Here is a 21117-nt window from a genome sequence, read left to right as displayed (position 1 = left end):
TAACCGCGTTGCTACAGAAACTCTTATCCCCACCCCTTTTCCTCCCAGCAAGCTGTGCTGTGCGCCGGGCCTTTTCCCCCTTTGTGCCATCCGGGTCTCTTGCGCGAGCGATTCAGTCCGTGGCGAAGCGTCGAAGCGGCCAGTACTGTGGAAAGTGGCAAGTGGAGGCGCCGCCGTTGCGGCCAAGACTCTGGACTATGGCGGTGGGTGCCAAACTTGAGTTTAAAATCATGGATAGTTTCCTGTTACTCTCCAAAGAAGGGATGAGCGGCTTCCAGGGCTGTTGTCCGCACTTGTGTGTGGACAAAATGGCGCCTTGGCCTTCTTCTGCGCCCGCCATCATGGCTGGCTGCTGTAGGGAGGGGGAAATAAGGCGCTGTTGTTGGGGGTGGGGAGCAGCAGGGAGTGTCTTTTTTTTTTTTTTCCAGAACTTTCCTGTCTCTTTCCCAGTTTTTGGTTCCTTCTGGTTCACAGGACTGACTGCAGTTTAGCTTACTCACTAGTTAGTGGGTTATATTGAATTTCGTTAAGGCTTGGGCATTTATGTTCGCAGTGGGAGAGGGCTGGGGAAAAGAGAAAAGGGATCAGGGGTCGTCTCTGAAAAGTATTGGGTCAGAAAGGCGGTACCTGTAAGGGATAGAACGCGAAAAGAGAGCAGTCTAGGAGCGATCATTTTGCCTACGCTCAATGAGACAATTCTAATCGCAAAATTTCAATTAGTGTTGGCGTCTGCGTAAACCTTAGTTTATTCCTTAGTAAGCATCTAGGGAACGAGTTTCTGGAAGGGGGTAGAAATTCGATTTAATTAGGAGAAGACTTTGAAACTACGAATTCGGACTGATGATGCTCCGTTTTGAAGTCTTTGAGAAACAATCAAGCCCTATCATTGGCGTTGTTATTTTAAATTTGAGTCCTTCATTGGCCCGTTTAATTTTAAATGAAAATTACAATTTTTCAATTACCTCTTGTGTAAAATAAGCCTACTTTGGATATGATACCCAGTCCAGATGGGTCGCATTATTGTGGGAATATTTCGTTTTACTTTATCCGGTTAAAAGAAAATTGCAAACATTTTGCATCCTTTTCTACTGATTAAAAAGTTGTTTTCTCGCTTTCGAAAATAAATAGGATTATTACATATAGAGTACTCCATCTGGCATAAGAAATCGTTAATCTGCCCCTCCCTGTCACCCCATTCCTAATCGATTTGATTTAGAACTGGGTTTTTTGATAACAATCGAACCAGTTTCAAACAGTCGGCAGGCTATTTGGTATTTGTGCAAATAATCGATTTGGTGTTTTCTTTTGTTTAAATAGTGTCTTGGAAGAATATTGTTTTACCTGAGCTCAGATATTAAGAAAACATTTGTTTCTTCAGTGCCTTGTTCGATAGAAAGACACGATCCCCTGGAGATGTAGCCTAGTATTAAGTCCAATGTACTTCTCTTTGCACTGCGAAAACATAGGTATATTGTGTCTTGAGCGTCATTGAGTAAAGATGTAAATTTTAAGAAACCATGATGTTTTTCTAATAGAGCAAATGCTAGAGTGAAGGGCATTTTTGCAGTTAGCATATAAGATTTACAGAACTGAACTTATTAAATTGAGATCTTAATTACTGTAAAATATCCTAAAGGACATAAAAGCTTAGGGTGGTCTAAGTGGCCGCCTATTATTCATCTGTTTAGTGATACGATGGTTTTTGTTGGCGTCTTGTTGTATATATTTTACAGATGAAAATGGCTGTTTGATGTGTTATTACCCCGTATTACAGAGTGCCTTCCTTTAAGTCAAGGACATTGGGCTTCCCTGTTGCCGGACTTCCTTAATGTTAAGCATGTAGTTAAATAAACCATTGACTGAAAACTTAGGACCTGGGCTAGATGCTGGCATTTCCATGGAAAGATTTTTAACTAGTCATGATGTCTTAGAAGTGAATGAGATGTGCCAGTGGTTTCAGGTATGCTGTCTCAGTTGGACAGAAAAGTGGCATGCACTGAGAGAAGAGATAGCAGTGCTTGAAGTTTTTGCTGTTGCTTTATTTTATATTCAGTGTAACTTGACCAACATATCATAAACTTGTTATAAACAATCCTTAAGAATAGTGATGAGGGCAAGAATAAAAGAAAATAACCAGTATTAGTGTGAAAATCAGAATCCTCTTTTGTTGTGTGATAAGAGTATCATATATTAATAGACAGCAGATAGAGTATCTTCTGTGGTGAGTCAGCTCATATTGCTGAATCCCATCTGTGGAATGAAAGTTGAGTCTGATTCTAAGGGATGAGAGCCTTTCTGCACAAAAGTTTTCTGACTCTAGATACGACCCATACATAAAGAAGCAAATATGCTCGAATGAGCCTCCCCAGTAGTTATGTGCTTCCACTTGTTTCTTGTTTTTTGGTAATATTGTTAGACGCTTAACACATAATGTCTTTTATCCTAACCCAGTCTGTAAATACATCCCTCCCTTTAAATGTATTAGTTTATTCCTGAAGTGTCCAGCTTTGAGTGAGTTGGGTTCATTTTTGACCCTCAGAAAAAAGTTGGTGAAATAATGCAGCCTCTCAAACTTCACTTGTTAAATTACTGTCCATTTAGTTTACTTGGTGTTTGTTTTCTGGACTAATTTTCCTAAGAGAAGAAGTTCATTATCATGTGATTATTCCTTCTGCTGAAAATGTATAGTAATTCACCATTGAAATTTGTTTCTGTAAAGAGCAAGTTGGTAAATGATTTAGGCATTGTGGACCACATACAACAGATAGTCTCTTGTCACATTTCTTGCTTGCTTGTTTTAACAACCCTTTTAAAAATGTAAAAGTCATTTTTAGGGGCCATACTTTGCCAATTCATGCCCTAAGTAATTAGCTCCTCAGGCATATTAGCGTATTGACTCTTTCATATTCCCTCTTTGGTCAGATGGGTCACCACCTTCCACATATACTGAAACTGTTTTCCCTGCCTTTTATCAGAATCTGACTCAAGAACATTAAGGTTCTAGTTTCTCCTTATGACTTACTTAAATCAATTTCTTACAGAAATACATTTGTTAATGGAAAACTAATAACTGGAATTAGTTTCTTCATTTTTTGGTTGATCTCTGTGCTGAGTACTATGTCATGATCAAGGCACAGGAAGTTTCCTTTTTTAAAAAAAAAGATGTTCCCTTTTGTAAACTGGGAAACAAAGAGCTGATAGTTAAATGAAGGACCCTACTGTCTCAGGTAAATCAGGTCTCTCAGAGTGAGTGTACACTTGACTGTTTCTTTCCATTTTTAAAGTTTGTATTGTGTAACTTATAATGCTTTAAAGCAGAAACAATTTTTCCGTATGTGAGGAGAGGCAGACTTGGAGAAGCACTGTGCCAAGGGGCTTTCATTAAAGAGGGTTAATGAAATTAATACTGGGTTCTCAGATAGGTAAGTTAATTTTTTTTTTTCATGTATAATATTCTAGAAGCATTCTGCTTTTTAAGATTTCACAGTCCTCAGTCTTTTTAACCTTTCACAGCTCATTTAAAATGCCTTTTTGTTATGCCCATGTAGTAAAGGCAACTAAATGAATTCAGAGATCTAAAATGGACTCTTTTCTCTGCTTAAGTATTTATTGGAAATACTTGGACCCTTATTTTTCCTTTCCTCGTTGTTTTGAAAGATGTAAAAACAATGAATAAAAAAAATCCATCCAGTTACATACGTCTGTTTGGTATTGGGTTAGTCGTTTCAGTTTACTCAGACTTACTAAGTACAAAGCATATTTAGCCACTTGGAAATCAGCTGTTCTGGTTACTTGATTTTCTGTTTTTAATTGTGTAAAACCCAAGGATAAGTGTCTTTCTTTCCTCCTCTCTCTTTTAAGAAATTGAAAACATTTTTAAAGCAGTTAAGAATTTACAAAGATTTTTCTTTGAACTTGTAGGCTAGTGACACAGAACGAGATGGACTAGCCCCAGAAAAAACATCCCCAGATACAGATAAGAAAAAAGAGCAGTCCGATGTATCTGTTTCTCCTAGAGCCTCAAAACATCATTATTCAAGATCACGGTCAAGGTCAAGAGAAAGAAAACGAAAGTCAGGTAAGAATTGCTAGAAAAGATACCACTACCAGCATTTTTATAATCCATGTGAAAATGTAAAAGATATTAGTTTACTGATACAGTTTATATGTGTTCTTCGAATTGAGAAATGAATAGTGAAAAGTGCGTTGGTAATTTGGTGGAGAAATTTTCAATTATGAGGACTAAAAATGTCCTAATACATACAGAAGTTTCATAATTTTTCAAACTGTATGATTAAACTTGTGTCACATTAATATTAGCCCTAGAGGTTTAAATTTTGTCGTTTTAACACAGGCAAAACAATATTTTGAAAGATGCAGTCTGGGCAGTGGCGTATTCTGAATTTATTTCACATCTCTGACATAAGTTACAAGAATATTTTTAACCTTGATTTTCTTTTTAACTTAATGTTAGATTATTTCTGAAAGCAAGAGTTGTGTTTTGAAATGGTCTTTAACTTCTTTTTTTAAAAACTAGACTGATGTGGCATAGAAAGCATGCTGTATTGCTAATGAATCAATACTTAATGAGGTACTTAAATGAGAAGTAGAATAGAAATGAGTTTAATAAAAGTTTTAAGACCCGGGATCTAGTTATATATCTTTTGTACCCACAGATAATCATCTACAAAATGGTTTTAAGTGTGATTTTTTATCTATATATTGGAAACTGTGCAGTATCATCACAACTACTTTTTAAAGGAAGTCTTCTGTCCTTTTGACTTGCTGTGTAATAGGAAACAAGATGGACTGGACAGAATGTTTTGTAAAATACTAAGAATCTGTGGCTACCTAAAAGTTTCTGTTTGGTCATGTGTCATAGAACATGGACTTTTTGTGGAACTTCCTTTACTTACTTACTTGATTATATTCTGGTTTACTCAGATTGCTTGTTTCAAATATCCCACCCCTGCCATAAAAAATAGGCTTTAGAGGCTTTACTTGACTAGTAAATATTTAATAAATTCTTTAGTTAGGCAAATGGACAGAAACGTTCTTTGTGTGAGTTTTGGAATTTATGTTTGAGATGTCTTTATATGTTTATTTATAGTGAATTTTTGTGTGTTCACAGATAATGAAGGAAGAAAACACAGGAGCCGGAGCAGAAGCAAAGAGGTAATTAACACTTTGTAGTGAATAGGCACTTTAAAATACTTGTAAAGTATTTGGTAGAAATGTTTGTGTGAATATATGATATTGTCAAGGTAAGTACCAAAACTTGAAATTTAAAAGGTTTAATTGAGTTATAAAATAAGCATGATTTGGATTCATCGTTTTTTTCAAGAAGATAGTTGTTTATATGAAAAGTTCATTCAGAAACTATTAATATGTTATGTTGTGAAAATATTCACCATAAAAATTTCATATGAAGAATATAATTGGTTTTTTAGGCCTGTTGCACAGAGCTTCCATTAATCTGAGGTCCCGAGTCTCCTTATGCCTTACGACTGCTCAGGATTTTTAAATAGCAATCATTCTTAAGTAGCAGTACTCTGGATATCTATGGGCTACTTTTTCTTTGTGGAAGGTAACAAGAGTCCTTTTCATTAGTAAACTAGTTCCCTAATAGTAATACTGAATTTTGAAATAAAAGCGTCAGTGAGGGACAGCTGGAAAGGTGGCAGTGACAGCAAAACTTGAGGATACAGACAGCAGCTGTATTGCAGAAGAGATAACTTGCCCACCTGAGAAGACAAGGAATGAGCCAACAAAGGAAGAGCAGAAGTAGAAGCCAAAAGGGAGGAGAGTCTCCTGGGGGCTGGGCAAGGGACTCCTTAAACAAATGTGGGCAGGGACTTCACCTCTTCCCCTAATGGAAGCTCTGTTACATTTTTAATTTAGGAGAGTTTTTGTGAAAATGACTATTTTGTTTAGCTCACATGATAACATTTCTATAATAAATCATACTCAGCGTGCTAATGCGCGAAGAGACTGAACTGAAGACGCTGCAGACTCAGATAGCAAAATAATAAGCCTACTTCATGATAAGGTAACTATTAGTCATTCAAACTCCTATTTCCCTTAAGTATATCTTAAATCAGTTAAGGGTTTTAAATGGTTTTTTTTCTTTTTAAAATAATAGTAATGTTATGTTTGGAAAACTGGTTTAAAATAAACTCTAAAACTTTTGCAAGCTTAACCACTTAAAGCTTTTCCACTTTGCCGCCATATGGCAAAATCAAGAAAATAGTGTTTTATAAGCTCATACAGAGAACTGGCATTGAAACTAAACTTTAGCTGTGTCTCCAGGTCTCTCATTTTTCTGCAAAATAATGAATTACCTACTATGACCCTTTTCAAATGTATCATCGTGCATGTTCCAAAATGTTTGACTGAGTTTTTTGTTTTTAAGAAAAGTTAATCTTGGAAATATGCTAAGGTCTAGTTTGGAACCTATGAGCTAACTGTCCTCTCGTAGTCTGGGCATCAAATATGGGGTCTGGTTTCAACTCTCCTAATACGTAGCTTTGTGACTTGAGGTCTTAGTCTTATATAAAGTAAGGGGAATTGAGGATCTGAGTTTCCTTCTAGCTTTAAAATTGTGATTCTGAAATGTCCAGGATTGTAAGCTTTAGCTATAGGATGGATCTAACAAATCCTAATGTGGGGGAATCTAACATTTAGCACTTTGTAATTCAGTGAGTGTAGGATGGAGACTTGATCATACAATTGATTTAGCCCAGTCTCTGAATGCATATGTTGTGAAAGGAAAAGCCTCAGTTTTTATAATTCTTCAGAATATGGGGGAAGTATGTATTATATAATGGTATAGGGATTAATTGTGTTATACCTAGTTTGATTTCATAAAAATTAAAAGATATGGTTGCCATTTTCTACCCTAGGTACATGAAATGTAATAGAACTCCAAGCCTGTTGGGATATTGCAAGATGAAAAGTGATTGCTTCACAGTGTAGACATTGGGAGAAAAATCAAGAGCCGTCTTTAAGAAAGGATGTGGCAGTATAGCTATATAAAAAGGACACTTAACTCTGCGTAAAGTAATTTGAAATTGCAGAAAATATTAATACTTAGATTAATTTTACTTAACTGCCTAATTGGAAATGCATTTTCTGCTGCATTTCTGTGTCCTTATCTTCACTATTGTTAACTTACTATGTACTCTGGATTTAGAAGTTGTTGTGTTTATATATATATATATATGGTCTGTTTCTCTAAAAGGTTTGTTGGAAATTTGAAAAAAATTTGATACATGTGTACTTCCCTTTTAGATAAAAGAAACAAGAGGGATTTCTGTTTTTCTGAAATAATGGTTTATATTATTTTAACATTGAAAGTCATTGTTTTAATTGTGATATTGAAAATATTCTGGGGTAAAAACTGCATTTGGGGGGTGTATAAGGAAAAAGTAAAATTAGTATATATTTGCAACATTTGGGTGATGTGAAACTAGATCTTTTTTAAATTTGCCACACACTCCTAAGGTTACTAATGTTGCATCACAACATTTTTGCTTCTGATACCCATACTAACTCTCTTTGTTGCACTATTTTCCTGAAAGAACCAACTTCTTCTTAAAACAGGCAAGAAGACATGAATCCAAAGATAAGTCGTCTAAGAAACACAAGTCTGAGGAACATAATGACAAAGAACATTCTTCTGATAAAGGAAGAGAGCGGCTGAATTCATCTGAAAATGGTGAGGACAGACACAAACGCAAAGAAAGAAAATCATCAAGAGGCAGAAGTCACTCAAGGTCTAGGTCTCGTGAAAGGTAAGTAGTTTTTCCTAAGTTAATGCCTTCTACAGAACTTCTAAATTACATAAAAAGTTTACATTAACAGAGCAATGCAACAAAATCTTGGTTAGAATATTTGGAATTTTTAACTTTTTGATTTGTCTGTCTTTTACAGTGGAAAAAAAAAATATTGCTGAAAACTATATATAGTTTGCCCATATAACAGTCCTCTTACATTGCTGGTATAGGATTTGTTTGCTGCTAACTATTAAACTAAATCTTAAATTGGGGTAGGAAACATTCCATTTTTGACATTATCACGTTATTCTCTAGGAAGCATCATCAAATAAGAACAAAGGTCTATTTTTTGTGTAACTCCTTTCATTAAAAAACTTCAGTTATACAACACAGGAGTATTGGCTGCATATGCTGCAGATAATTCATAATGTTTATAATTGAACACAGAACTCTTAAATAACTGAAAATTTGTGTGCTTTAATTTTAGGCGTCATCGTAGTAGAAGCAGAGAGCGGAAGAAGTCAAGATCCAGGAGTAGGGATAGGAAGAAGTCAAGATCCAGAAGCAGAGAGAGGAAGAAATCACGATCCAGAAGCAGGGAAAGAAAACGTCGGATCCGATCTCGTTCCCGCTCAAGATCAAGACACAGGCATAGGAGTAGAAGCAGGAGTAGGACAAGGAGTAGAAGTCGGTAGGTACTTATCATCTTGAATAAACTCAGATAGGAACAGGGTCTGATAGGTCAGACTTAGAGAGGTTAAGTAACTTGCCCAAGAAGTTCAGTATCATACTCTTCTTAAATGGTAAAGCTAGGACCTGGTCCGAGAAGCAAAGTCAGTACATGGGCTCTGTCCACCATACTGGTTTATTTTCTCAGATATTCAAAAGATGAGCTTATTAGTTCAAACTTGTCTTGATTGGAAGGAGGCTTCAATTTGTTGAAACTGGAAGTTCAATAAAGATCACTTCAAGTATTCAAAGAATAGGTTTATTCCCTACAAAGCAGTTATTAATAGTGTTCAGTTAGGCCACACGTATTTGACTCTTTGCGATCCCATGGACTAATAGTATATTATATCTGTATTCACAGGTACTGGTATAAAGTTAGTGGGGAAGCTTCTTTGTTAATTTATTGCTTCTTAAGTCAAACAGCCTATAAAAGGCTGAAATATGGGTATAAGTGCACTTAAACTTATTATAAGAACTTGGGTTTGTCACTTGTATGATTAACCTATTGATTCCACTACTAGAAATTTATTCTACATACTGACCTTGCTGTTTAGTGGCTAAGTCGTGTCCCACTGTTTTGCTACCTCATGGACTATAGCCTGCCAAGATCTTCTGTCCATGGGATTTTGCAAGCAAGAATACTGGAGTGGGTTGCTGTTTCCTTCTCCAGGGGATCTTCCTGACCCAGGGCTCAAACCTGTGTCTCCTACATTGGCAGGCCTATTCTCGACTGCAGAGCCACCAGGGAAGCACATATATTGACCTACACGTGTAAAATTACTAATGTACATATCTTTTAACTTTTGCAACATTGGGCATAATAGCAAGAAATTGGAAACAACCTAAATGTCATCTGAAAAAGGAGTGCTTACATTGAATTTATGGAAAACTAGTCTTACACAGTTTGAACTATGTAACTGTGATTTTGACTTAGTAAAGTATTACTTGGCCATACTGACATGTAAAATATGACTTATTAAAGAGATAGGAAGAAGAGAATTGAAAAACCAAGAAGATTTAGCAGAAGTTTAAGCCGAACTCCTAGTCCACCTCCCTTTAGAGGCAGAAACACAGCAATGGATGCACAAGAAGCTTTAGCTCGGAGGTGTGTATATTTTTGTTTGATGGATTTTTTTTCTCCTTTTCATCTTGAAATGGATACTCAATTGTGTAGGGCAAATGAATGCTTTCAGTCAGAAGAATTCAAACAACTAAATGTAGCCATGACTACTTGGTGCTTTGTGATACAGAGCTATGTAAGTGGTTTGTTAATTCTGGAAAAGGTACTTTGCAGCAGTTGCTCTTTTTCTCTTCCACGATTAATTCATTCATTTTTCTCCAATCTAGACTTATAAATATTTTCAGTTTGCAATTGGAAACGTTTTTAAAAACCCTAAATCTGATCTAAGAACTCTGTCCATTTTGTCTCTAAAACTGCTTTGTCATTACTTTCTTTGTTCCTAAGAACACAGTCTCAGAAACAATAAGTAGAATTCTGTCAGTAATTTTCTTATTTTGAAGGTGCCAAATAATGAACCACTTCATTTGATCTTAAAATTTTTACTGCTAATACCGTAGAAAGATCACTGTATTTTTAAGTTTTATAATATTTCAAAGATGGGTGACTGTGGGACCACACAACAAACAACAGGGCTATCTAACTAAATCTGCGAAACCATTGACTGAACTACCTGATAGAGGCAAGAAGTAAAGTAAAATACAAGCCCTTGTTTGCAGGTTTTCCCATATTCTGAAAACTAAATCTTTCGATTTTGATTTTTTTTCTCTATGAAATTGAGTTTGTATTTTTTTTTTCATTACAAAAATACAGTTATCACAATGTAACCTGATGGGCTGCTGCCCTGCGAACCCAGCCTGGCAGAAACTCCAGCTGAACAGCAGCAGCAAAGGTGTGAGCTCACCCCTTCCTCATTCCATTCACCTTAGTGAATGGTGTTGATTCCAAACCTGCAATGGCCATTTAAAATATGCAAACAAAAAGTTGTCAAACACTTTCTTCCTGAAACTAAAATCAACGGAGTTAGGAAATAATTTTCCACAATATCTGAACTAATGTATGAAGAATAGTTCATTAACTTTGATCATGAATTTTTTTGTGTTTTATTTTTTGATTTTATTAAAGTTGAGTTTGTGACTAGCCTCTAAAACTGACTTAGTCTCCTGAGTGATTTTCAGATGACAATACATGAAATGCTCTAATTTCAGAATACCAAATTATTCTTTGGCTACCTTGAAATTTGAAGGGTGGTTATTTGTTGTTAAACTACAGTACGTAGACTTTTTGTTTTTGTTTTTGAATAACAGAATTCTAAAACTACGTTTGAAATATTTTTAAGTATTTATAAATCTATATTTTAACATTAATTCTAATCAGAAACTTTTGTTTCCAAGGACAAGTTCGAGGCTTTACTACATGCCTTTCCTTTATGTGTGCAAGATTGCTATATTCCTTTTATGTAAATTTCAGTAATTGTTAAAAAGGGAATGCCAGTTTTCTACCACTATATTTTACCCATCCTGCCCACTGCTCCCCTCCCCCAAAAAACTTTCCCCAATCCTTGCCTCTTTATACCATGTTAAAAGGAGGGAGGGGACAGTGTTTAACTTATGATTGGTAAATCAAGGAGTCTTCAGAGAAGAAAAGGGGTTTCTCTTTCAGGAACTCATTATGAAGATAACATTACTTAAGATTTGTAATATAGCAGGTGCTGACTTGACAGCACATTTTGTTTAGTATGTGTATTCATTAGTGAATTTAGTGTGAACCAGAATTTGTTTTTATTTTGCTTAGGGATGAGTTTGTGTTTCATGTTTCCAATTCCTTTACTAATTTCTTCATCTCCTAAAAATAATTTTCTAATAGTTTTTTCCCCTGTTTTATTAGATTATAGGAAGGGTTTGCTTGCCCTTTTAGAAATTTTATTTTTGCCTTTTTAATTTCCTTTAATTTAGAGACAATAAAGTCTATTTAAATATAAATATCATCTGCATGTTTTGATTGGCCTTACTCCCAATCAGCCTCACTTAAGAAGCTTTTAGGTAATTCTGTAAATTATTGAACATAACCTAAAATTTACTCGGATATATTTTTTCAGTGTTTCAAATTTGCAAGGTTAAATTTTATCCTTCTCCTGTAACCAGCACTGATGAAGACTGAATAATTTTTATCTCTTAACCATTTTAACTGTTCTCTGGGAACTATACATAAAAGCAGTTAGAGTTGTTGGCTATTCAGTAAATTTAAAAATGTTTAAAACCAGTATTGAAATAACATTGGATTGTGACTGTGATACCAGCTTAAGAATGATTGCTTTTTTTCTCACATGCAGATGTCAGTTTGTGGAAAATACTAAATTTATTTAAAATTCTATATAGTGTTTTGTGCCTACACATGTATACATATAAAGATAAATGTTGGCTGTATGTTGTTATTTTTTATTAAATTGTCTTTGACAGGTTGGAAAGGGCAAAGAAATTACAAGAACAGAGAGAAAAGGAAATGGTTGAAAAACAAAAACAACAGGAAATAGCTGCAGGTAAATCTTTCTTCTTTATTATGGATGTACGGCATTTTAAAAACCATTACTGACTTGTGAACGTGTTATTTTTGTTTGTTGTTTGTGTGTGTTTAGCTTTTTTTTTTTTAATCATTTTTGGTTGCACTGGGTCTTCGTTGCTGTGCACAGGCTTTGTCTGGTTGCGGTGCTCAGGCTTCCCGTTGTGGTGGCTTCTCTTGTTACAGAGCACATGCTCCAGGTGCACAGTCTTTATTAGTGGCAGCACACAGGCTCACTAGTTGTGGTTCACGAGCTTTAGTTGCTCCACAGCATGTGGAATCTCCTTTGACCAGAAATTGAACCCATTTGCCCTACGTTGGCAGGCAGGTTTCTATTCTCTGTAACACGAGGAAGTCCTAAACATGTTATTTTAATTTTCTACCTCATAAAACTTTTTTTGTGCTGTATTTCTGACTTGGTCAGTGTAGATAATTTTGACAAGTGAATAGTGACTACTATTGTTCACGTAGCATGTTAGCCATCACTGCTTAAGGAATCCAAGCTTTTATATATGACATAAATGCACTGCCTGTGGATGTCTTAAGGGTGATCAAAGAGAGCTTGTATGAAATGTTATTTGGAAGGTAGAAGTACCAGACCTGATACTTTTTATTTTGGGCCAGGTATCTATCTGTTAAGTGAGTGTAATAACCTGTTTGGGTTTCCCAGGTAGCGCAGTGATAAGAATCCACCTGCTAGTGCAGGAAATGTGGGTTTGATCCTTGGATCGAGAAGATCCCCTGGAGAAGGAAATGGCAACCCACTCCAGTCTTCTTGCCTGGAAAATCTCATAAACAGAGGAGCTTGGCAGGCTATAGTCCACGGGGTCACAAAGGGTCAAACACAATTTAACAACTCAACAACAACCTGTTTAATAGTTTTAAATATTTCATATGAGTTTCAAATGATATAGTGAAATCATATTGTGACCTATCAAGAACCATTCAAATGAAAGTTATTAAAAGTTTAGCTACAGTCACCATAGTTCATTTCCATTGAAATCGTACACCTTTTTCATGTTTACAGAATTCTCTTTATCCTCAGAGAAGAAAATGAAGTTTTAGTTCATACAAGGAATTACATACAGCAATGTCTATTGATGAATACATTAAGTGTTTGCTAGAATATTATTGCTTTATAAGCTTAACACTCAAGTCATTTTTTTATATTTGGTGAAAATACTCTGCCTTTTGCACCTTAGTAGCTCTTGCATATAAATAATATGTTACTGTAAATTAAGATGCTTGTTTTCATTAAAATCCATACTTGCTTCCTCATCAGCAGCTGCCGCTACTGGAGGTTCTGTTCTCAATGTTGCTGCCCTCTTGGCGTCAGGAACACAAGTAACTCCTCAGATAGCTATGGCAGCTCAGATGGCAGCCTTGCAGGCGAAAGCTTTGGCAGAGACCGGAATAGCTGTACCTAGCTATTACAACCCAGCAGCTGTGAATCCAATGAAATTTGCTGAACAAGAGAAAAAAAGGAAAATGCTATGGCAAGGCAAGAAAGAAGGAGTAAGTTTTCTTATTCCCCTGTTTTGTTCTTGATTTCTAAGTTAGAAAAATTCATTTGGATTGGAATAATTTAGTTTGGGTTTCTCTTTCTTGCTACTATTATTAATACTGGGGGGAAAAAATGCATGATCTAAGTCAGACTTTCAGAGAAAACCAGTATGCCCACATATTTATTAAAGGGAAAGAGTTCCTTAGTTTTTATGTTTTATATAAGACAATTACCAACTCCATTGATAGAATGTCATTAATGGTTTTTTTACTTAGGCTGTATTATGGAAAATTTGAGTATCCTAATAAAAGATATTTAAATTTTACATGTCTTAAAAGTGCATTGTTTCTTAACAGGACAAATCCCAATCTGCTGAAATATGGGAGAAATTGAATTTTGGAAACAAGGACCAAAATGTCAAATTTAGGAAATTAATGGGTATTAAGGTGAGTTACACATTTTGCACACTTTGTATTAAAACTCATGTAAATTTATATCTTTAGGGTAACATTGGTTCTCAGTGTTATTTTAGTGATATGCCATCTCTGGATACTTTCTAATGCCTTTTTTTTTAAATTTTATATTGGAGTATAGTTGATTAAGAATGTTGTGATAATTTCAGATGAGCACCAAAGGAACTGAGCCATACATACACATGTATTCATTCTCCCCTTCCCTTTCCATTAGGCTGCCACATAACATTAAGCATAGTTCCCTTTGCTATACATCTAGTGCATTTTTATTTATGTTTTCTAGGTTAATTTTGAGAATAGAACATAAATGAAACACACTAGACCAATAAATTATCACTAGCTGACAATAGAGGTTGTTAAATTTGATATTTGTTGATAGAGTATTTGTTAAGATTTAATTGTCATCAGACCTTTATTTTTTTTTCAAGAAAGTTTTTTTTAATATTATTATTTTTGGCTGCATCATGTCTTAGTTGTAGCATGCAGGGTCTTTTTTATGGACTTAATTGCCCCATGGCATGTGGTATCTTAGTTTCCTGACAAGGAATGGAACCTGCGTCCACTGTTGGAAGGCAGCTTCCCAACCAGTGGACCATCTCCTTTAAAGGAGATGTAGAAGGTTGTGTTTTTTTGTTGAGTAATGTATAGATAAACAAATACAGTCTTAGGTTTTATACAGTAACCTGATAATGTCCACAAATGTTCAAATATTGGTCAGTACTAAGGGAGTTGGTTTTTCATTGAAAAGATGAAACTTGATCCCCATTTTCTTCTAGACATTTATTTACATAGTTTTTCATGTTCTAAATGTTCTTTCTCATTCCCACTGAATGAAGTTGATTTTTGTTAACATCTTCTATCCCAGTACCAAGAAGGAACATTGCCTTGAATGACGAATTGAAGCTAAGTGAGATCAAATATATACTGCAAAAATATGATCTACCAGGACTTTTAAGTGAGAGAAGTACTTGCTAGTCTAGGTGAATTCATCTTAATAGTATATTTTTGTATCTGTTGCTTAGAGTGAAGATGAAGCTGGATGTAGCTCTGTTGATGAAGAAAGTTATAAGACACTGAAACAGCAGGAAGAAGTATTTAGAAATCTAGATGCTCAGTATGAAATGGCAAGATCACAAACCCACACACAGAGAGGAATGGGTTTGGGGTTCACCTCATCAATGCGAGGAATGGACACGGTTTGAAGACCACACTATACTGGGGACTCTTACAGACTGGTTCTGATGCCAGGTCCTTGATCACCGAACAGCTGGCATTCTAGCGTGCATGGGCGTTGCATTGACTTTAATTTATTGAAAAATATGATTTTTTTGTAAATATCAGATCAGTGATACTGGTGTTAGTGTTGTAATCAGGTTAAACCCACTTCCATTAAACTTGACAGGACTATAGAAGGACAATATTTTTTAGTTCATGAATTCTACTTTTCAAATATATAAAAGCTGCAGGTGGGATAAATATCTCATACATGAATTTTTGGTGTCCGCTGTCTTGTGTACTTTTTGTACTTAACCTTGTACAGTTATTTTCATCTCTTGAAACATGAAAGAAATGTTATGTAGATGTTCTTTAGAAGATCTGGCCATTTGGTACATAATCCAGCACAAATAAAGCTGGGTGGTAATGATAATAAAATTGGTTTTTCTCAAGACTGGTGTTAATTTAAGTTACCTGGAATTCTTATTTGAATTTGTTTTATGGTTTCTATGGCATTTTGCAATTTCTGTTAGAAGACACTGGCTGGAAATTTCTTTCTTTTTTTCTTTTTTTAAGAACAACTACGCTATAGGCAATACCATGGTGAGCAAAAATGTAAAAAGGAAGTTGGGAGCAGTGAAAAAACTTACTAAAGTAATACTGTTTTCCTACTATTATAAGGGACAGAATTGGTGTACAGTATTTGTTAATATTCCATATGTTATTCAGGAAATAGATTAATACATTAAAGGGATGTAAGCACTTTTATTTTAATAAAGTGCCTTATAACAAGTTCTTTGTATGCCCTTTCCTCATTATCCATTTAGAATTCTTCTATCATAGACTGAAGTGCTAAAAGAGACAACCATCTACTTTGTCACTAAATTGAATAAATTTAGGGCATAGATTTGCAGGAGGGGACTACAGAACTTGTACTTCATTTACTTCTATTAAATTCATAATTTTTAGCTTTCCCTGGAAAAGTCCTTTGAAAAACATCTCCACAATGTAGCAGCACAGTAGAACAAGGGAAGACTACTTAATGCATTCTGATAAATGTTTAGTTTTCCCAGAGCACAGTAAGTCTAGGGAGAGATGCCTCTTAAGTGACAAAGTTAAGTTTCTGGGGAAAGAAACACTGGTTTTTCATTTTGGAAGTCATCCCAGATTCACATTTGCTGTTGAGCTGTACCTTCTGAAATCTGTTTTGTTAAAGTCTGTGGGCTTGTAATGCAGTGTGGTTATGGAGAGCACACATTAAACTTCCTGTATTTTTCTCTGGTATTTTAGGTGCTGGCCATAAATTATGAATAACAGTCCATTCTAAGAATTTTTGTAGCCAGTTTTAAACAGGGAGCTAATTTTGATTCATTTAGTATAATGTCTAAATAATTGAATAGGTAATACGTACTTTTAATTGAGGTTTCATTTGTTATTTTCATGTTTATTTTTGAAATCCAGTGGCTGTTTTGTATTTTAACCCAGTTGGGACTAGCTACATTTATAAACAGTAGGGGCTTCCCCGGTGGTCCAGTGGTGAAAACCCCGTTTTGGGCTTCCCTTGTAGCTCAAATGGTAAAGAGCCTGCCCACAATGCGGGAGACCTGGATTTGATCCGAAGATCCCTTGGAGGAGGAAATGGCAACCCACTCCAGTATTCTTGCCCGGAAAATCCCAGAGGAGCCTGGTGGGCTATAGTCCACTGGGTCACAAGGAGTAGGACATGACCGAGTGACTTGGACTATTAATAGCCACATACAGCCAAGGGGCAACTGTCCTGGACAATAAATTTAGAGGGAGGCATATAGATTATTGTAATTTGCATGATTAAACTTTAGGAAACAATTACTGGAGTCCTGGAGGCAAGGGACAGTTAACTGCTTGGCTCAGTTGGAAATGACTTCATAGGAAGATAACACTCCATAGTTTTTTTTTTTTTTCACTCCATAGTTTTTATGTGCTTAAACTTTGTTTCCCCTTTTTCCTGGCTACTACTCTGCTTTCTTTTTCAAAGCCTGGTACTTTCTGATGGATGTTGGCTTTACTTTTGTATGCAACAGGAACATAAGTTGTCCAGTAGGTTCTGTAAAGACATGGTAGCTAGGCAGGCAGGAAGATAAGACCACACTGTTGGAAGCAAGGTCTGATAAACTATGTAAATGCAGTTGGCTTGCAGGGTAAGTAAATTTAAAGATGAGGGTTCCAATTTGGGTTATGATTGTGATTTAAATTAGAAATAATGTAAATACTCCCAGTTTCTTTTTTAATGTAAATTCCATTTTAAGTAGTAGGTTGGTAGAAGGAGGTAGAAACAAATAGTGTTATCATTCCAAGTTACATTTCATAGGCCAAAAGATGATTTTAAGAATACGTAATTTCCCTGGAGCCCTCTCCAAGTTCTCCCATTGGCCATTCATCAATTTCTGCAGTTGTCTCATCCTTCTCAATCCCAGCCCTCTAGGACTCAGTCCCAGACTTCCCATTCTACATTATGCAGTCTCATTCTCCTATCATCCTTGTATTGACTTTGCATAAAAATTTGAACCAAATGCTAATCTTTAGTTCAGACCTCTTTCTGGAGTTTAGTCCCAAATACCTGATTAATACATGCCTCCACTGGGGCCTAAAATTCTACCTTCAATATACTAATACACCAGTGCTTCAAGAATTTCTTCCACTAGTTTATTAATAGTTTCTTACCTCTAAGGATAAAATTAACTCAAGGTACCACATAGCGAAAATGGAACTCGCTCTTTACTCCCAAACATAGTCAACATCAATTTTTCTCTATTTCAAGCAGTCATTCAGCCGGTTTCTTAAGTCAGAATCTGGGCAATTAATTCACTCGTCTCTCATTCTCCTTATACAACCCTTCAGTTATCTCTGTTACTTTATCTTATAAATATCCTCTGCTGCTGCTTAGTCATTCCAGTCTGTGTGACCCTAAAGACTGCAGCCTGCCAGGCTCCTCTGTCCATGGGATTCTATAGGCAAGAATACTCTTCCAGGGGATCTTCCTGACCCAGGGATCGAACCCAGTCTCCTGCATTGCAGGCAGATTCTTTACCACTGAGCCACTAGGGAAGCCGCTTAAATATCCTCTATTTGAATATCAACTTTACGTTACTGTTGACACTACCCTAATCCAAGCAAACATTTGTTATTTTATTGCAAAATATCAATCTGTCTACTACAATCAGAATGTTGTTACTGCTCCATGCCAATCCTCTTCCAATCATGGAAACAGGATCATCTTATCACAATGAAAATTTGTGGGTCATGGATACACCACTTGTTTAAAATGTTGAAATGACTTCCCAATTCTAGGAGTGGAAAGAATATCCCTACTGTGGTCTGTGAGTATTTGCCTAATGTTCCAGCCACATTTTGCTCCACTCTGCCTAAGACTCCACTTCTTCAGCCTAATACTCATTTACCTATTTTTGGTTGTACTCGGCCTTCATTGCTGTGCAAGCTTTCTCTAGTTGCAGAGAGTGGGGGCTACTTTTCATTGTGGTGCACTGGTTTCTCAGGTGGTGGCTTCTCATTGCAGAGATAAGCTCTAGGGTGAGCAGGCTTCAGTAGTTGTGGCGTAAGGGCTCCAGAGCCAATCAGTAGTTGTGGCACGCGGGCTCAGTTGCTCTGAGGCATATGAAATCTTTATAGACCAGGGATCAAACCTGTGTCCCCTACACTGGCAGGCAGATTCTTTTCCACTGTACCACCAGGGAAGTCCCAGCCTAAGACTCTTAATACCATCGCCCATGCTCACCACCAACTTTGCCCTCTTAACATTTCATAATTCAGTTCAAACCTCAATTCCTCAATTTAGACTCCTACAGAAATCTTAAATTTGTTACATATCAATAATTTCCTATGTTTTTATTACGCATATTTATTTCTTAATACAATGAATTCCCATCAACATCCATTTTGACCCAAGATCAGGAACATTTACGTTTACTTTTTGTTTCTTTTGGGCTTCCCAAAAGGAACCAGAGATCAAATTGCCAACAACTGCTGATCATCGAAAAAGCAAGAGAGTTCCAGAAAAACATCTATTTCTGCTTTATTGACTATGCCAAAGCCTTTGACTGTGTGCATCACTACAAACTGTGGAAAATCCTTGAAAAGATGGGAATACCAGACCACCTGACCTGCCTCTTGAGAAATCTGTATGCAGGTCAGGAAGCAACAGTTAGAACTGGACATGGAACAACAGACTGGTTCCAAATAGGAAAAGGAGTTCGTCAAGGCTGTATATAGTCACCCTGTTTACTTAACTTCTATGCAGAGTACATCATGAGAAATGCTGGACTGGAAGAAACACAAGCTGGAATCAAGATTGCCAGGAGAAATATCAATCACCTCAGATATGCAGATGACACCACCCTTATGGCAGAAAGTGAAGAGGAACTAAAAAGCCTTTTGATGAAAGTGGAGAGTGAAAAAGTTGGCTTAAAGCTCAACATTCAGAAAACGAAGATCATGGCATCTGGTCCCTTCACTTCATGGCAAATAGATATGGAAACAGTGACAGACTTTATTTTGGGGGCTCCAAAATCACTGTAGATGGTGACTGCAGCCATGAAATTAAAAGACGCCTATTGGAAGAAAAGTTATGACCAACCTAGACAGCATAGTAAAAAGCAGAGACATTACTTTGTCAACAAATGTCCGTCTAGTCAAGGCTTTGGTTTTTTCGGTAGTTATGTATGGATGTGAGAGTTGGACCATAAAGAAAGCTGAGCCATGAAGAATTGATGCTTTTGAACTGTGGTGTTGGAGAAGACTCTTGAGAGTCCCTTGGACAACAAGGAGTCCAACAAATCCATCCTAAAGGAAATCAGTCCTGAATAATCATTGGAAGGACTGATGTTGAAGCTGAAACTCCAATACTCTGGCCACCTGATGCGAAGAGCTGACTCACTGGAAAAGACCCTGATGCTGGGAAAGATTGAAGGCGGGAGGAGAAGGGGATGACAGAGGATGAGATGGTTGGATGGCATCACCGACTCAACGGACATGAGTTTGAGTAAACTCCAGAAGTTGGTGATGGACAGGGAGGCCTGGTGTGCTGCAGTCCATGGGGTTGCAAAGAGTCAGACACAGCTGAGCTACTGAACTGAACTTGGGCTTCCCTGGTAGCTCAGCTGGTAAAGAATCTGCCTGCAATGCAGGAGACCCCAGTTCGATTCCTGGGTCCAGAAAATCCCCTGGAGAAGGGATAGGCTACCCACTCCAGTATTCTTGGGATTCCCTGGTGACTCAGTTGGTAAAGACTTGGCTCGCAATGTGAGAGGCCTGGGTTCAAACCCTGGGTTGGGAGATCCCCTGGAGAAGAGAATGCTATCCACTTCAGTATTCTGGCCGGGAGAATTCCATGGACAGAGGAGCCTGGCAGGCTACAGTCCGTGGGGTCCCAAAGTTGGACACTACTTGGCGACTTTCACTTTTGTTTCTTTTGCTAGACTGCACCCTCTATGAAAGCAGGGCCGTCTCTATTTCGCTCCCTCTTGCATCCTCAGCTCCTAGAACAGTGCCTGGCACACGGAACTCGGTAAATAAATGTTGAATGAATGAGTGCTGCTGCTGCTGCTGCAAAGTCGCTTCTGTCGTGTCCGACTCTGTGCGACCCCATAGACGGCAGCCCACCAGGCTCCCCCGTCCCTGGAATTCTCCAGGCAAGAACACTGGAGTGGGTTGCCATTTCCTTCTCCAATGCATGAAAGTGAAAAGCGAAAGTGAAGCCGCTCAGTTGTGTCCGACTCTTAGCGACCCCATGGACTGCAGTCTACCAGGCTCCTCCGTCCATGGGATTTTCCAGGCAAGAGTACTGGAGTG

General features: G+C 37.0%; 1 protein-coding gene across 6 annotated transcripts; it reads left to right on the top strand.

The window, feature by feature from the left end:
• The first annotated feature begins 46 nt into the window (after positions 1–46).
• RSRC2 (arginine and serine rich coiled-coil 2) lies at positions 47–16065 on the top strand. 6 transcript variants are annotated; one of them, XM_027566914.1, is made up of 11 exons: positions 62–203; positions 3922–4078; positions 5132–5175; positions 5972–6049; positions 7581–7793; positions 8263–8466; positions 9487–9609; positions 11982–12061; positions 13367–13596; positions 13942–14031; positions 15081–16065. In XM_027566914.1, exons 4-11 carry the CDS (start codon positions 6042–6044, stop codon positions 15258–15260), a joined length of 1128 nt encoding a protein of 375 aa, XP_027422715.1. In that variant the 5' UTR covers positions 62–203; positions 3922–4078; positions 5132–5175; positions 5972–6041; the 3' UTR covers positions 15261–16065. The 6 variants fall into 6 exon arrangements, with proteins under 6 accessions (XP_027422710.1, XP_027422711.1, XP_027422713.1 ...); XM_027566909.1 differs by lacking the exon at positions 5972–6049 and having other exon boundaries at positions 47–203; positions 7603–7793; positions 13364–13596; XM_027566910.1 differs by lacking the exon at positions 5972–6049 and having other exon boundaries at positions 61–203; positions 7603–7793.
• The last annotated feature ends 5052 nt before the right edge of the window (positions 16066–21117 follow it).

Source organism: Bos indicus x Bos taurus, chromosome 17 (assembly GCF_003369695.1).
Source record: "Bos indicus x Bos taurus breed Angus x Brahman F1 hybrid chromosome 17, Bos_hybrid_MaternalHap_v2.0, whole genome shotgun sequence".
Classification (NCBI taxonomy): Eukaryota; Metazoa; Chordata; class Mammalia; order Artiodactyla; family Bovidae; genus Bos; species Bos indicus x Bos taurus.
The sequence above is the reverse complement of the archived record's forward strand: the minus strand, read 5'-3'. Positions and strand labels throughout refer to the sequence as shown.

Excerpts from the sequence above, each read along its gene's own strand:
- RSRC2 (XM_027566909.1), top strand. Across the intron at positions 4,079-5,131 it reads AGAAAGAAAACGAAAGTCAG|ATAATGAAGGAAGAAAACAC; the intron begins GTAAGAATTGCT and ends GTGTGTTCACAG. Across the intron at positions 13,597-13,941 it reads GGCAAGGCAAGAAAGAAGGA|GACAAATCCCAATCTGCTGA; the intron begins GTAAGTTTTCTT and ends GTTTCTTAACAG.